At 37.6% G+C, this 17,812-nt stretch overlaps 1 protein-coding gene across 1 annotated transcript; it reads left to right on the top strand.

The window, feature by feature from the left end:
• Positions 1–6,447: 6,447 nt before the first annotated feature.
• LOC123284021 (myelin-associated neurite-outgrowth inhibitor-like) lies at positions 6,448–7,035 on the top strand. The gene has a single exon (XM_070506571.1). The coding sequence runs from the start codon at positions 6,448–6,450 to the stop codon at positions 7,033–7,035; it is 588 nt and encodes a 195-aa protein (XP_070362672.1).
• The last annotated feature ends 10,777 nt before the right edge of the window (positions 7,036–17,812 follow it).

Below are 17,812 nucleotides of genomic sequence, written 5' to 3' on the forward strand. Positions count from 1 at the left end.
TCTGGTATGTTGTGTTTCCATTTTCATTTGTCTCAAGAAACTTTCTTATTTCCTCTTTGATTTCTTTTTTGATCCATTGGTTCTTCAGGATAATGTTATCTAACTTCCATGGGATTTTGGATTTTCCAGTTTTCCTCTTGTTTTGATTGCTGGTTTCTTGCCATTGTGGTCAGAGAAGATAGTTGGATGATTGCAATCTTCCTAAATTTACTATGACTTATTTTGTGGCCTAACATATGATATGTTGAAAAATATTTCACGTGAGCTTGAGAAAATGTGTATTCTTCTGTTGCTGGACAGAATGTTCATTATATGTTTGTTAGGTCCATTTGATCTATACTGTTGCTCAAATTTACTGTTTTCTTATTGATTCTGTCTGAATGATCCATCTGTTGTTGAGAATGTGGTATTAGAGTCCCCAATAATTATTGTATTGCTATTTCTTTCTCTTTTTAGGTCTGTTAGTTTTTGTTTTATATATTTAGCTACTCAGATCTTGGGTGCATAAATATTTACAATTGTTCTATCTTCTTGACGTGTTGATCCCTTTATCATTATGTAATAATCTTATCTCTTTTGATCATGTTTAGTTTAAAGTCTATTTTGTCTGTGATAAGTATAGCTACCACTTCTTTTTTTGTTTAACTTTTGCTGAAATGTCTTTTCTCATCCCTTCACTCTCAGCCTATGTGTGTCCTTAAAATTATGATGAGTGTTTTGTAGGCAGCATATCACTGGGTCTTGTTTTTATCCATTCACCCTTTCTTTATCTTTTGATTGAAGAGTTTAATTTATATTAAATTTTAAGTAATTATATATAGGTAGGACTTACTATTGCTATTTTATTAATTGTTTTCTGGCTGTTTTATATATCCATTGTTCCTTGTTTCTCTTCCTTTTCCTGCTGTCCTTTTTTTGTGTTTTCAGGTTTTTGGTAACTGTACGCTTTGACTTTTTATCATGTTCTTTTGAAGAATTACTATGAGATTTTTCTTTGTGATTACCATGAGGCTTACATAAAATACCTTAAACTTATAACATCCTGTTTTGAACTGTTAACAATTTAACATCAATATATTTTACATTCTTTATATTTTGGTTTCTTCTCCTCCTCAAATTTTAGATTTTTGCTGCTACAATTGAAATTTTTTTAGTATTGTGTAACTAATGACAGATTATTGAATTTTTGGTTATTTTTGCCATGTTGACTTTTTTACCTTGTAAACTAGAGTTGTGAGTTATACACCACTATTACCATATTGCAGATTTAACTATGGCTATCCATTTACCATTACCAGGGAGATTTGTGCTACTTTTTTGAGTTTTAATGATTTTTTTCTTTTGAGGAAGATTACCCCTGAGCTAACTACTGCCGATCTTCCTCTTTTTGCTGAGGAAGACTGGCCCTGAGCTAACATCCATACCCATCTTCCTCTACTTTATATGTGGGACACCTGCCACAGCACGGCTTGACAAGCAATGTATAGGTCCGCAACTGGGATCCTATCTGGCAAACCGCAAGCCGCTGAAGCAGAACATGTGAACTTAACTGCGGCACCACTGGGCTGGCCCCTAGTAGTTGCATTTTTAATTTTTTAAGGAAACTTCATAGTGTTTCCCATAACGGCTGATCAATTACATTCCCAGCAACAGTGTTCAAGTGGTCACCTTTCTCTAGATCTTCACCCATATGATGTATTTGGACTTTTTGATAGTAGCCATCTTAACAGATTTGAGGTGATGTCTAATTGTGGTTTGGACTTTCATTTTCCCTATGATTGGTGAAATTGAGCATCTTTTCACATGTCTGTTGGCCTTTTGTGTATCTTCCTTGGAAAAATGTCTATTTATGTCTTTTGAGTGTTTTTTAATCAGGTTATTTATTTATTTACTTAACTTTTGAGTTGTATGAGCTTCTTATATATTTTGGATAGTAATCTCTTACGGTATGTATGATTCACAAATATTTTCTCCCATTCAATAGAGTACCTTTTTATTTGTTGATTGTTTCTTTTGCCATGCAGAAACTTTTCACTTTGATGTAGTTCCATTTGTTTATATTTTTCTGTTTTTGCCTATACTTTTTGTGTCAAAACCACAAGGTCATGGCCAAGAACAATGTCAAGGAGTTTTTCTCTGTTTTCATCTAAAAGTTGTTAGCTTCAAGTCTTACTTGTAAGTCTTTAATCCATTTTGAGTTGATTTTTGTACATGGTATAATATGGAGTCTAATTTCATTCTTTTACATGCAGATATTGTGTTTTCTCAACATCATTTATTGAAGTGACAATCCCTTCGCCACTGTGTATTCTTAGTGCCTTTTTTTTTCAAAGATTGGCACCTGAGCTAACATCTGTGGCCAATCTTCTTTTTTCTTCTCCCCAAAGCCCCCAGTACATAGTTGTGTACTCTAGTTGTAGGTCCCCTGGTTGTGCTGTGTGGGCCGCCACCTCAGCATGGCCTGAGGAGTGGTGCTAGGTCTACAACCAGGATCCGAACTGGCAGAACCCTGAGCTGGCAAAGCTTAATGACTCGGCCATGGAGCCAGCCCCTTCTTAGTGCCTTTGTAAAAATGTTAGTCAGGTTTATTTCTGTTCTCTTTTTTCGTTTTTAGTGGCCTATGTCTTTTTTATACCATTACCATATGGTTTTGATTACTATATCTTTGTAACACAGCTTGAAATCAGCTTTGTTCTTGATCAAGATTGCTGTAGCTATTTGGGGTCTTATGGGTTCCATGCAAGTTTTAAGATTTTTTTCTATTTCTTGGAAAAATGCCATTGGATGTTGATAAGCATTGCTTGGAATCTGTAGATCATTTAGGGTATAACGAACATTATAACAGCATCGATTCTTTCCATGCTTGAGCACAAGATACCTTTCAGCTTATTTGAGTCTTCTTCAGTTTCTTTTACCAATATTTCATAGTTTTCAGTGTACAGATTTTCACCTCCTTTAGTAAATTTATTCCTAAATATTTTATTCTTTTTGATGCTATTGTAAATGAGATCTTAATTTCTTTTTCAGGTAGTGTATTGTTAGTGTATAGAAATGTAACTTATTTTTGCATATTAATTTTATATCCTGCAAGTTTATTGAATTCATTTATTGGTTTTAACAGTTTTTTGTGGAGTCTTTAGGGTTTACTATATGTAAGATCATGTCAACTACAAACAGAGAAAATTTTACTTCATCCTTTCTTATTCAGATGCCTTTTATTTATTTTTCTTTCCTAATTTCTTTGGCTAGGATTTTAGTACTATGTTAATTAGAAGTGGCAAGAGTGGCACCCTTGTCTTGTTCTTAATCTCAGAGAGAAAGTGTTCAGCTTTTTCTGTTGAGTATGATGTTAGCTGTGGGAATGATTGTATGATTTTAATTCTTCATTTTGTTAATGTCTCATTTATTGATTTACACATATTGAAACATCCTTTCATCGCAGGGATATGTCCTGCTTGATTATGGTATATGATCCTCTTAATATGCTGTTGAATTCAGTTTGCTGATTTTTGTTTGAGACTTTTTGCATCTATGTTTATCAGCAATATTAGCCTGTAATTTTCTTTTCTTCTAGTGTCCTAATTGGGCTTTGCTATCAGGATAAGTCTGGTCTTATAAAATGAGTTCGGAAGTGCTCCTTTCTCTTCCGTTTTTTGAAACAGTTTAAGAAGGATTGGTGTTAATTCTTCTTTAATTGTTTAGTCAGATTCACAAGTGAAGCCATCTGATCCTGGACTTTCATTTGTTGGAGGATTTTTGATTACTAATTCAATCTTATTCCTTGATATTAGTCTGTTTGGATTTTCTACTTCTTTTTATTTCTACTTTTTTGTTCAATTCATTTAAACGAGACAAAAACAAACAGCAATTTAACTATTTCTCCCATCTCCTTCCTCCCACCCCTGGCAACCACCAGTCTGGTCTCTGTATCCATGAGCTTGTATCTATCTATCGATCGATCTTTCTATAGTATATAGCATACATATCTAGCATACATATTATAGAGTATATACATGGTGTATAGTTCATAGTGTGTATAAATAGTGTGTGTTTGTATAGATATATTCCACATATAAGAGAGATCCTACAGTATTTGTCTTTCTCTGTCTGACTTATTGTATTTAGCATAATGTTCTCAGGGTCCAACAACATGGTCACAAATGGCAAGATTTCACTCTTTTTTATGGCTGAATAATATTACATTGTATATGTAGATATCATTTCTGTTTCCTCATGACAGTCTTGGTAGATTTTACATTTCTAGAAATTCATCCATTTCTTCCAGATCATCTAAATTGTTAGCATATAGTTGTTCATAATAATATGTAATGTGCTTTTTTATTTCTGTGGTATCATTTGTAATGTGTAATCTTTCATTTTTGATTGTATTTTTTGACCCCTCTTTTTTTTTCTTGATTAGTCCAGCCAAATTTTCGCCAATTTTGTTTACCTTTTAAAAAAAGCATTTCTCAGTTTAATTGATCTCTTTTATTGTTTTTAGTCTCAGTTTTATTTATTTCTACTACAAACTTAGGACTTAATTTATTCTTTTACTAGTTCTTTGGAAACTTCAAGGTTAGGTTGTTTATTTAAGGTTTTTTTTTATGCAGACATTAGCTCCTATAAAATTTCTCTTATTAACTATTTTCATTCCACCTCAAAAGTTTAGTATGTGGAAGTGTAGTTTGAGATTTTTAAATTTATTATATAAATTTATTATATTAAACAGAATAATTTCAACTAAAGATTGCATGGTAATAACTTTATATTTGTCAACTTTCTCTTTCACCAGTCCCCTCTTTTCTAGTGTTAAAAAATATACAAGATGTTTCCATTTCCAACATAAAAACAAATTAATTAAAAATGGTCTAAGTTTTTGGAATTGTTACATTCAATGACTTGAATGAATCTCCAGACAAGTATGCTCAGTGAAAAAAAGCCAATCCTGAAAAATTATATAGTGTATAAAACTCCTCTCATATAATATTTATGTAATATACATAAATTCATGTAATTCATGATGGAATTATAGAGTTGAGAATAAATTAATGATTTCCACGAATTAGGGGAGGGTGTGTTGGTGTGGCAGTAAATGGCAAACTGATGGACTCTCATGGTAATGAACCTGATCTGTATCTTGACCGCAGTGGAGGACACTCTAACCTACATTCATAATAAACTTACATAGAACTAAACGCACACACCCACACACATACTTTCGAGAAAAGTAAAACTAGGAAAATCTGAGAAATATTGAGAAATTTTATCAATGTCTCTGTGCTGGTTATAATTATTGTACTTTAGTTTTATAAGATGTCATCCTTGAGGAAAGATGGGTAAAAGTTACTTAGTATCTCTCTGCATTATATCTTACAATAGCATATGAATCTAAGATTACCTCTCAAAAGAAAAGAGTTTAAATTAAACAACAACAACAAATCAAGTATTTATACAAACAACATGGGTGAATCTCAAAAACATGTAGAATGACAGAACTCTTACTCAAAACTGGATGCCATAGAACTCCACTAGTATAAACGCCCAGAAAACAAACTAATCCAAGGTGGTAAAAAGTCAGAACAATGTGGAAACTTCTGGGGTTTGGGGCAAGGATTAACGGGAATGGGCGTAGGAGGAAGAAATTTTCTGCAGGATAAATTCAACACACTACGTGGGTGTATGCATTTGCCAGAATTCATTGAGTGGTACATTTAAATTTGTGTATCTGACTGTATTTAAGTAAAAATATAGCATATGTAGTTTCACATACCTATTTTTTTAATTGAAAATATAGAAATAAAATTTAAAAATAAGCAAACAACTCTAATTAGTTAATATTATATATCTATCCTCAGATGTTCAGGGGCTAAAGTGTACCAGTGTCTGAAATTCACTTTGAAACAAATAAAATAAATAAAATGGACTAAATGGAGAAAGGCATTCATAAATATATAGTTATGTGATAAATAAAAAACAGTTAAATGAAGATAGAAATATGAGCATTGACTGTATATAAGTCTTTCAACTTATTCATTTATAAAATAATTTTCATACTCCAATGTTGGGAGAAAAACAAAAATATCAAAGAATATATAAAAACAAAAGATGTAGCAGCGTGGGCGGGTCGCGCGGGCTGCGGAGAGGCGGGCCGGGCGCGGAGCAGGGGAGAGGCCCGCGGCGGCGGCGGCGGCGGCGGCGGTGGAGACTGGCCCTGGCGGCTCGGGCCCCGCATCGGAGCAGGCCTCGCGGCGCTCCCCCGGCCGGCGAGCTGGTCAGCGAGGCCCAGGCCGCCCGCGCGGCGCGGGGAGCGATTGTTACTTTAGCTGATGGGTGCTTATCGGACGGCCCACATGGAGAAGAGCTTCATCGCTGCAGAAAGTGCTGTTGGACAGCGCTGATCTGGACTCCTGTCTTAGCCTTGGTTGTGGATGTCATGTTCTTGAAATCATGAATCCTATTTATAGCCCTGGTTCCTCTGGGGTTCCCTATGCAAATGCCAAAGGAATTGGTTATCCAGCTGGTTTCCCCACGGGCTACACAGCAGCGGCTCCCGCCTACTCCCCCAACATGTACACTGGAACGAACCCCACCTTCCAAACAGGTTACACTCCTGGCACACCTTACAAAGTGTCCTGTTCCCCCACCAGTGGGGCAGTGCCACCATACTCCTCCTCCCCCAACCCCTACCAGACCGCCGTGTACCCCGTGCGAAGTGCCTATCCCCAGCAGAGCCCATACGCACAGCAAGGCACATACTGCACACAACCCCTGTACGCAGCACCTCCTCACGTCATCCACCACACCACGGTGGTGCAGCCCAATGGCATGCCGGCGACGGTGTACCCTGCACCTATCCCTCCACCTACAGGCAACGGGGTCACCATGGGCATGGTGGCTGGGACCACTATGGCGATGTCAGCAGGTACCCTGCTGACTGCCCACTCCTCAACTCCTGTCACCCCTCACCGAGTCAAGGTGCCCACATATCAGGCCCCCGGAACACCCACCTACAGCTACGTGCCCCCTCAGTGGTGATCACCCTGCGATGTTTGAGGATGGAGCTGTGCGGTCACATAATGGAGGTTCCACAGCTGGTGCTGCAGGCCTGGCGCCTCCAGCCCGGACTTTCTTCCTAATGCTCTGACACTTAGCTAGCACTCCTGCGGCCCGCCCGGCAGGTCCCAGCGCCATGAGTCTCCAGCTGACTCTGGGTTGTTCTTACAGCAAATCCTGTTTTGTGGGCTGCCTGGCAATTTTTTAGCTAACTATAATGATAAAAACGGAGTATTAATCTATTCAGAATCACATCTAGTTGAATGCATGTTTAAAAAACAAACACAAAAACAAAGCTTGCTCAATCTACCTGCAGTGACTGATGCAAACCCATCATATGCAAAATCCAAAGGAATGGGAAGTGTTTTATAGCTTGTATCCCTAATGCACTGTTGTAACGTATGCCAAGTCTTAAAGTTGTACGTGTTAAAGTGAATTTCTTCATAGAGCAAAAAAAAAAAACGAAAGATGTAAAGATTTTGAGTAACTCAGCTATACAAATACACAATTTATTAAGTGACTATTGATTACAACCCTTAAATAAGTTAAAATAAATTGAATATTTATAAGGAAAAAATAAGAAAGAATTCTGCACTTAGAAATTGAGAACAAGTCTTCTAAATTGCTATAGGTTTAGGAAGATGTAAAAAGAAATATATCAAGATGTATGAAAAAGAAGGAGATACTTTTCAAACTTGTAGGATATGACTGAAGACATATGGTAGAAGGGACATAAATTGCGGCCTGCATTTAATATTTAGTCACAGAAATACATTTACAGGAATGTTAGGCAATATATCTGGGGAATTAAGAGATATCTGAGAAAAACAAACTAAAAATAAAGTAAAACAAAAGTCTTCTGCCATATAAAAAATGATTAATTTACCATAAAGTAAAATTTAAAACAAACAGTAAACAGGTTCTGGAAGTTAAGGATGAAGATTTTATAAGAAACACAAAGGGAAAAAAAGTATAAGAAAAACTGGATGAAAATGCTACATACAAAAATTAATTGTTAAAGAATATATAACTAAAAAAAGTGCTAATTAACAGAACAGACATAACCAGTTACTGATTATTCTGCTGAATTGTCACACAGTGTAACCCTCTCAGACAACATCCAGGTAAACAAATTGCTTTAACATAATAAGCATCACCAAAATAAAGTAAATAAGTAAATGCACAGGAGGAGATATTTGAAGAAATAATGAAATTTTTTTCCCATTTGAAGCAAGATTATATTTCCCCCTCAAAATTGATATGCAATGCCAAACATAATATAGTAAAAAAAATCTACACATGGGCATATTTGTAAAGTTTAAGACCATGAAAGGTAAAGAGAAAATTCTAAACTTTCTCAAAAGAATGCCTTACAAAACAAAATAATTATGGTCTCATCTGGCTATTCCGTGGCAACACTGATATATTTTATGCTCAATTTTGCAATAAGGAAACTAAAAGCTTCAGTTATTTTCCCAAAAATACAGCAAATGGGAGAGCCTGTCAATGTTGTCCGAATTTATTCCTAAGTAGTTGGATCCCGAGTTTCCTATACTCATCACCATATACACTTGTGTGTGCTCCTCTATATACGTGACTTTTATTTATCCCTCAACTAGTATCTACCCAGTTGAATGCAAGTACAATATGGCAAGCAATGTCCTCAGCACTTTGGATGCATCAGTGAAGAACAAAGACAAAAATGCTTATGGGTGCATTATATTTTAGGTTGAGTGCATGTGTGTGTGGGAAAGGCAGATACTAAACGTAAACATAATAAATAGGTAAATTCTATTGTATGCTAGAAGATCATCAGTGCTACAGTGAAAGGAAAAGTGGGACAAAAGTGAGGCCCATCAAGAGTGACGGGGGTGATAGTGGGGAGCTCATGCTAGGCCCCACTGAGTAGCTACCTTTGGAGCACAGACTGGAAAGAAATGAGGGAATTCACCCCATAGATTCTTGGAGAAAGAGCAGTCTAGTAAGAGGAACCTCCAAGTGCACCAGCCCTCAGGCATGACTGTGGACAGTGTGTTCTAGAATCACATGGATGCCTGTTTGGTTGGAAGGAAGAGGAGAAGGTGAGAGCAGTGAGAGATGAGGTCAGAGGGTAAGTAGGACCTACACTGGTAGGGTCCTGGAGGCCTTCATGGGGACCATGGCTTTGGCTCCAAGGTTGCTGGGAAGCTGTTGCAGGGCTTTGAGCTGGGGAGTGCCATGATCTGACTCTCACATAGGACTCGGGCTACTCTGTTGAGGGTAGGTTGCTGAGGGACATGGACTGAAGAAGGGAGATTAGGCAAACATTTCAGAAATTCGAGTGAAAGTTATGAGCAGCTCAGAGCAGAGTGGTAGCTGTGGAGGTGCTGAGAAGTCACCAGATTCTGGGTGTGTTTGGAGGTAGAACCAACAGAAAAGCTGGTGGACGGGACACAGAGTGTGTGCAGTGAGAACCCTCATGGGTGACCTCAAAGCTTTGGGCTTGAGGCGCTGAAAAAAGTCACTGCCATTCAAAGTACTGAGGAAGGAGGTGCTGGGGCAGTATGGGATGGGGGATCAGGATACAGGTTTGGACTTATGATGTCGGAGATGTTTAAGAGCCATTCAAAGGGAAAGGTCACCTAGACAGGTGGATGAGTGACTGAATCAGCAAGCAAATATATATGAAATCTTTAGGAACCATCAAAACAAAGGCAAACAACCCACTAGAAAAAAAGTGTGCAAAAGGAATGAACAATAGTGTAACAGAAATTGTGGATGACCAATAAACATATCAAATACCACTGAGTATAATTAATAATTATGGAAATGAAAATGAAAGCATTAGGTAGTATTCCACACCTGCTATTTTTTTGTCAAATACTCAAGTGAGCGAACGGACCAGGTTTGGACAATGATGTGAAGCACAGTGAACTCGGATGCATTGGGGGTAGAAGTATAAATCTGTGCAATCACTGAAAAATAAACAGGAATTACCTGGTAAAGGTTCTACAATCATTTATTTTTGTCTTAAGTGTTCACTGTAAAACAATTTCTACTTTCACAAGGAGACTTGTCCAGATACACTCATTGAACTCTTATTTGTAATTGCAGAAAATTAGAGGAAAAAGACCTGAGTAGATTGTGTTTAAACAACATAAAACTATACAGAAGTTATTATCCTTTTAAGTGATTTATAAACATCAGCACATCAGCATATCCCAGGACAAAAGGCAAGAAAAGAAAAGACAAAAGAACACTTCCAGTGTGATTCTTTGAATATAAAGCTCAAAAGAGACACACACATATTTGAAGATACAAACACTTACGATAAGGTTATAAAGAAACCAAAGGATTGACTGAAACAAATTTAAAAATGTAGCTCTCTGGGAAATGTAGGAAGAGGCCACCAGGGGTTTGAATGGATTTCTGATGTATATTTCCTATATATGTGATGATCACAGGTTATTACATTTTATTTTAAATGTGTAAATATTAGTAAGATGTATTCTCTTGTGTGTACAATATATTTTATAATAAGAATTAAAATAATTTTAATTTTAAAAGTTTCAAAAATCAGCACAAAACCACTAAGGAGACTTCACCTTGTGGTTCTACTTCACCATATTAATGAGTACACTATTGTCATCCCACTCTCGATATACTTGCAAACACAGACCTGCTTCTGTTAAGCAAATGATCCACTCACTGCGTTCCAGAAATAACCTAAATATGGCAAGCACTCAATAACATTTGCACCAAAGTAGACCGGAAATCAGCAGTTGATTTGAACATTCACAGCAATGGGAAGTCCAATGGCTAACAAATACGGGAGGAGATGATCACTTCCATACCTAATCCATAGACAGCAATAAAATATTACTTTATTCTCACCAGAATGATGATAAACTTAGCATCATGGTTGTGGGATCCCAAACAAGCAAAAAGATGATGGAGGACGTATTACTGTAGATGCGACAAAAAAAGTGCATAAATTTGGACCAACTTGTGGAAGAATCTTAAACAATTTCTGCTCCAGACACACCCCAAAGACTAATAGTATGCATATCAAATACATGTGTATTTACACGTTTGGAGAAAAGTTTTCTGTGACAAGAAACTCTAGTTAAATATATCTGCAGATCTGAAACAGGTGAAATGTTGCAGAATGGGTGGATCTGAACTACAGGCTCTGTCACTGGGGCAGAGGGCAGCAGCTTCCCAGAGATAGAGATGAACTGGAGCAAGACCCTTTATGTGATGTCGGAGGACGTGGTGGGCTTTTGCCTTTTGCAAAGGGCTAATACATATTAATCAAACTGATATCTGTGGTTAAGCTTTTAATGGGAAGTTTTGAGGTCAGGAATTTGAGGAGAAAGGCTCAGTATTACTGCAAAGGAAATAAGACAAACTGTCTTCTGGCTGTGGACCTGCTATGTCCACAATATCTGAATGGGGAACACAACTCAAGTCATGAATCATGGGAACCAGTTTTGAGTTTGAACCCCAGATATCTGCTGAGAGGAAGTTATAAGCTGCTAGACAGAAAGGGTAAGCACAGATGGTGGGAGACAGAATATAATGTGTAAGTGAGTTTGTCTGTGTATTTGCGTGACACAGAGAGAGAGATCCAAATAGTTGAGTCTAATGTTAAAAAAAAAAATAACCCCAAACTACCATAGAAATAGGAACTTGTTACAGGTGGAATTTATATTGTGGATAAGAAAAGTCTTGCAACATACACATGCACACTTGAAATTTAATGAAATAGAAGTATAACTTCCATTTTAAAAGAACAGGAAATTTTGAAACAAATCAGGAAGGATGAAAGGAGAAAAATGAATGCAAAATAAACAAAACCAGAAACTTGGAAACGTAAAATATATGCACTGAAATAAAAAATAAAATAAATGGGACGCATTCTAGAATCAACATAGCCCAATAAAAATTTAGTTTACTAGAAGACAATAATGAGATATCTGCCCAGTATGTGACAAAGAAAAGAAGGTAAGAAATATAAAAAGCTGTTATAATATGGAGAAAATGAAGAGCGCATGGAGGTAAGGGGTAATAAAAATTAGCTATGAATTTTGCACCCTTTAATAAGATACACAAAGACTAAGCGCCATACAGTATGTTAGAAAATTGTGACTTTCCAAATCATAATTAATTATTTGGAGTATTATTAACATCTGTTTTATAATGTTATAATAATGATAATTATGTTATTATTATCTTAAACATTTATTGGATCCAAATACTTTCTTTCAAATTAGCACAAGAAAAAATGGGGGTGCAGAGATTGTGGGAGGCCTCAAACATGTTTCAATCCAAACGCTGTCTTTAAGTAGCTGGGAAGGTAGAAGCCTACGTAGAAGACGATGAATATAATCTTGCGCTGGTGCATTACCAGAGTAGTAGGAAGGAGAGACAGCTAATGGCACTTTTCTTATCCTAGAAGTTCTCCAAGATAATCAATAATTTTCCTTCCATGAGTGCTGAAATTGAAGTACCTACTGAAATAAGTCAATTCATCCTATCCTATGATTTTTGTATTTTTTACTGACTTGAGTGAATGTTTTACCAAATTGATACCATTTGCTGGGTTTTGTTTTTGAATAGTCTAGCCTCCATTCTTGGGCTTTATGAGTAAGTGAAATGTGTGTAAACTTTAAACAATCAAATACCTTCTTATGAAGTAAATTAGTTGAATAATATGTATTTCTACATCCAATAATATGCCCAAGTATATTTTTATTTCAGTGATAGTTTTGGCATAAATGCTGACATGGTCAAAATATTAAAATAAAGCTGTTATGAATCTGGAGTGATGACTTCAAGATACTGAAATAAGTGGTAATGTTGGAGAAAACAGTGCATCCTTGGAATGATGAACTTATTCCAACCGCCAATCATCAACCCCTTAGGATAGATTCTCAGGCTAACAGAGTCCTCAAGACCCACACTCAGAATGGGCCAAAAAGGCTGAGAAACTTCAGAATCCCAGTGGGAGAGGCAGTGAAGGCTACTGGGCTGTTCCAATTTCTGAGGAATTAAGCTTGGGGGTTTCTGGGTGTAGGATTTTGTTTGCACTTTAAGATCTCTTAAAAATGTCAACCAGATGGTTTTCAGCTTTATTATGTAGGTTTTTTTCCCAAGCAGAGCTATGATTAAACTAGATACTTCAATGGGCATCACAGTTTCTCATGTATTATAGAACCCTCTGCACTGGCACAAAATTTCTCAAACTTTACTCAAAGTTGTTCAAAGTTTCTCATCTGTGTCCCCCATTAGGCAGAGCAGGCACACGTCAGGCCACTGGCTGGACAGCATTTTCTAAGCAGACATCTCTCATCGTGGTCGAGGGCTGACTTCATCTCTCCCACAGACCCTCTGCGGACAGTGGGGGAGGCGGCCGTGGCTGCAAGTCTTCAGCTGCTGCCCAACCTTCTTTGGTGACAGCCCAGGTCTGGCTGGCAGTCTCTCACATTTATTAGCTATTTTGCCCCTAACCTAAAGAGAAATAAAATATTTATGTGTAATTAGGGAGCATTTAAAACACAGTTTCAGGCAGCATAATGCCTTTCAGCATCATGACAAAATTCCTATGACAAAGTTATTTCACCTGAACTGTAACATCCAGTTAGAAGTAATACGTGAGTTCAGCAAGGCTGCTGGATAAAATATTAATATACAAAATCAACTGCATTTTTACACACTGCCATTGCTCAATCTAAAAAAGAAATTAAAAATACAATCCCATTTACAATAACATCAAAAATACTTTGGAATTAATTTAACAAAAGCAGGGCAAAACTTATACTCTGAAAACTGTAAAACATCTTGGAAAGAGATTAAAGAAGACCTGAGTAATGGAAAGCCATCTCATGATCATGAGTCAAAATAGTTAATACTATTAAAATGACAATATTCCACATATTGATCTACAGATTCTACGCAGTTCTTCTCAAAATCTCATCCAGCTTCTCTGCAGAAATTAACAAGCTGAAGAACTTTAAAACAGAGCACTTAGAACATGATCTTAGGGGCTGGCCCCATGGCCAAGTGGTTAAGTTCGCGCCCTCCACTCTGATGGCACAGGGGTTTTGCTGGTTTGGATCCTGGGTGCAGACATGGCACCGCTCATCAGGCCATGCTGAGGCAGTGCCCCATATAGCACAACCAGAGGCACTCAAAACTAGGATATACAACTATGCACTCATAGGATTTGGGGAGAAGGAGAAAAAAAAAAAGATGATTGGCAACAGTTGTTATCTCAGTTGCCAATCTTTAAAAAAAAGGATGTAATCTTAAAAAGTAGTCAATTATTATATATAATAAATCATAAATTAGCAAGTTAGTGTCTTTTTCCTCCTGCATCCCAACAAAGACAGGTAAAGGTGAGTCATTTAGGTGACTTTTTCCTACTCAATTTCTGCCTCTGTACTTTTTGTAATTTACTGTCTTCTTGCAGAAATTCTGAAATGCCTTCTAGTAATCTAAGTAATCTTATCCAGAATTGGCTCAGATATCAAGTTACTTGCTAATGAATGCACTGATAATATCAGTGTAATGATAACATCATTGTAAAGCAAGGATGCATAGTCCTGTTGGGATGGCCGCCAACACTTGCGTGGTTCCCATTGGAATAGTTTCCCCACGCACCACATCAAAGAGCACAGCTAGACACTGTTTACTCACAATATCCAATAATAAATACCTTGAGTATAACCTCTCTAGTTGTTGTTTTGACTGCATAGATAATGATAATAGTACTTTTCTAGGCAATCATCATACAACAATTATAGCAATGATTAAAATATCATATTCCATTTTTCTTAAAGCTGTACCAGTAGATATCTACATTATCCAATCTGCGATCCTTGTCCAAAAGAGTTGAGTTCATTCTATTCATTCAGTATATATTGCCAGACATAAGGACCTTGTTAAGAATTGAGTATGGAAATAGTGTTTTGTCAATTTTTCTTCTGGGTTGACAGAGTTAATAATCCCAAGGCCACTTTCCCAGGCTGTGGCACCCCTTTCACTTAGCTAAATTGGTTTTGAGCAGCTCAGCATTTTAATTTCCAATCACACTGACTGTTGCTGATAGGAAGGTTGCAAGTCAACCACTTTATTTAGATGAAATGGAGTATATCTGAAGACCACTCATGATGGTAAGTGTGAAGAAAAAGATAATTCACAAGTCTTGTCTTTTAATTATACTGCTCTTCTTTGGTCATTATTTATTGACCAGGCTATTAAATAAACCTAAAAATGGTTGTTGCAGGTGTATTACAACAGAGAAAAAATTAATTCAAGATATAAGATTAAAAACAATCAGAGTCTTCATGGAATTTATGGTTATGGGGTGTAAGTAGGTGGTGGAGGAATTCCCAAGAAGGTAATATTACAGAGATTTATATTTAGATTATTTTAGGAAAAGTAAATGCAAAACTATTACCAACTTATTTGGTCTAACCATTGTTGAGTCTTAGCTCAGATAATGCCAGAATTTGTGTTTCAAGAAATGAATTTGCAATAATGTGGCATAAAATGCAGTTGGACAAAGCATGTAAAAGCACACCATGGGGCTCACTAATAAAATTCTCAAATTATGGCTGAAGGTGAGAGTGAACACTGAGTTAGGGTGTCACTATGAGCGCTTGCATTACGGTTCTCAGGGCTGTTGTTAAAATACAGAGAGTTGGGCTACAGACAGAAAAGAGAAATATAAAAATTTAAATTTTAGTTACATAGAAATATTTAAGCAAAAAAAGGAATTTCTGATAAAAATAAACAAACATATTCCAGCTTCATGGTAGGATGTAGAAAGTTGATGGACAGGGCATAGCTCTCACTCTTACAACACCACCAACAAGAACACCACCACCTGACAACCTGCAAATCCACATGTCCTTGAACACACCAGTGAGCTAATGACAGGACAGCCAACTGAGCCCAAGTCTGAGAAGAACAGGTGTCTCTGAAAAATGGCATGCGAGCACTAACTTACCTGGGGCAGGTGTTGCCTGACACCAGTGGGAGGAATTGGGCTAACGCTTTTAATGACTTAGGAAGGCTGCGTGTGGGCTGGTGAGGGACTGCAGAAACCCAGGGCCACAGACACAGGCGATCCCCATCCGCTGAAAGACTGCACTTCATGGACCTAAGAGGTGCTCAGGGAGAGACAGACAAGTGCTGAGGAGTCCTCTGGGTGCAGAAGAGTCAGCTACTTCAAGGCCTGACAACCCCACAGAATCCTTCTCTGCTTTTCTGCTAGGAATGAGATTGTGAACTGAGGGAGCCAGAATAAATGCACTGCCACCCCTGGAGCAGTGGAGAAGAGAGGAGACGCTCTCTTCCCCTGGTTAGGGGCAGGAAGGCACGCAGGCCCAGCTTGTTAGAGGCCTCTTGAAGCTGACCCCTGGAAGGCCACCTCTGGGACCCAGAGACAAGGTGATGACTGCCTGAGGCTGGGCTTAGACAAAACCAAAAGACTCCCTGACACACACACAGCCAAACTAACATGCAATGGGGTCCACTCCTGGGAGGGGATGGGGCGTGCTGAGGGGCTCTCCAAGGCACAGTGCAAAGGGAAGACTGAAGCTGAGGATGGAGTAGACATTGAGGAGATCCCTCTGAGAAACCAGTCAGACCATAAACACAGATGTCCCTACGGAAGCCTTGGCAGACTGAGTGTAACCAGAGCAGCCATAACAAAGAACCAAGCTGGACTCCTGGGGAGACTCACTCAGTGCCACACTGAGAAGTAGGGCAGAAGGAGAGCGCGCATTTCCAGGCCTAAACCTATCTACCTCAATTCCTACCACCCTACACAATATGTCTGGGTTTGACAAAAAGTTAGAAAGCATACAAAAAACAAGAAAAACACACTTTTAGGAGACAAAGCAATCAACAAAAGCAGATTCAGCAGGATTTTTTGTAGAAATCGAGTAGCCCATTTTACTGTTTTCATGGAAATGCAGAGAAACCAGAACTGCCAAAAAAATTTTGAAAAGAACAAATCAGACTCGTGATCTGATTTCCAGATTCACTGTGAAGCTACCGTATGAAGACTGTGGTATCGGAGAAAGGATAGACACATAGATCGATGGAACAGAATAGAGTTCAGAGATAAGACTGCACAGGTATAGAGCAGGAGGTTCGGCCAGGTTCTAAAGCAATTCAAAGAGGGAGAGAGAGTTTATTCAGTAAGTAGTGTTGAAGTATTTTGATATGCATGTGTGAAAAATGAACCTCTACCCATATCTTCTACATTAGACAAAAACGAACTTAAAATAGATTTTAGTCCTAAATGTAAAATCTAAAACTGTAAACCTTCTAGAATAGCAGGCAGCAAACCTTGGTCCTGTGGCCTAGTCTGGCCCCAGCTCGTTTCTGTATGCCCCAAGAGCTAAGAATGATTGAACATTTTTTAAAGCATTGTAATAAAAAAAAGACAGAGAGAGACCAACATGCAATGGAGATCGTGTATGGCCTGCAAAGCCAAAGATATTTCCTATCTGGCCCATTTCAGAAAAAGTTTGCCAATCTCCATTGTAGAAGAAAATATTTATGACCTTGGGGTTGGCAAAAATTCCTCAGATATTACACCAAAATGTGATTAAATGATGATCTTAATAGAATAAAAAACAAGCCATACATAGGGATAAAGTATTTTCAAATCATACATCCATAAAAGGAGTTGTATCTAGAATATATAAAAAACTCCCAGAGATACAGGAGGAGGGGAACCCAAAGCAGGTGAATGCTGAGG

The sequence above is a fragment of the Equus asinus genome, chromosome 3 (genome assembly GCF_041296235.1).
Source record: "Equus asinus isolate D_3611 breed Donkey chromosome 3, EquAss-T2T_v2, whole genome shotgun sequence".
Lineage (NCBI taxonomy): Eukaryota > Metazoa > Chordata > Mammalia > Perissodactyla > Equidae > Equus > Equus asinus.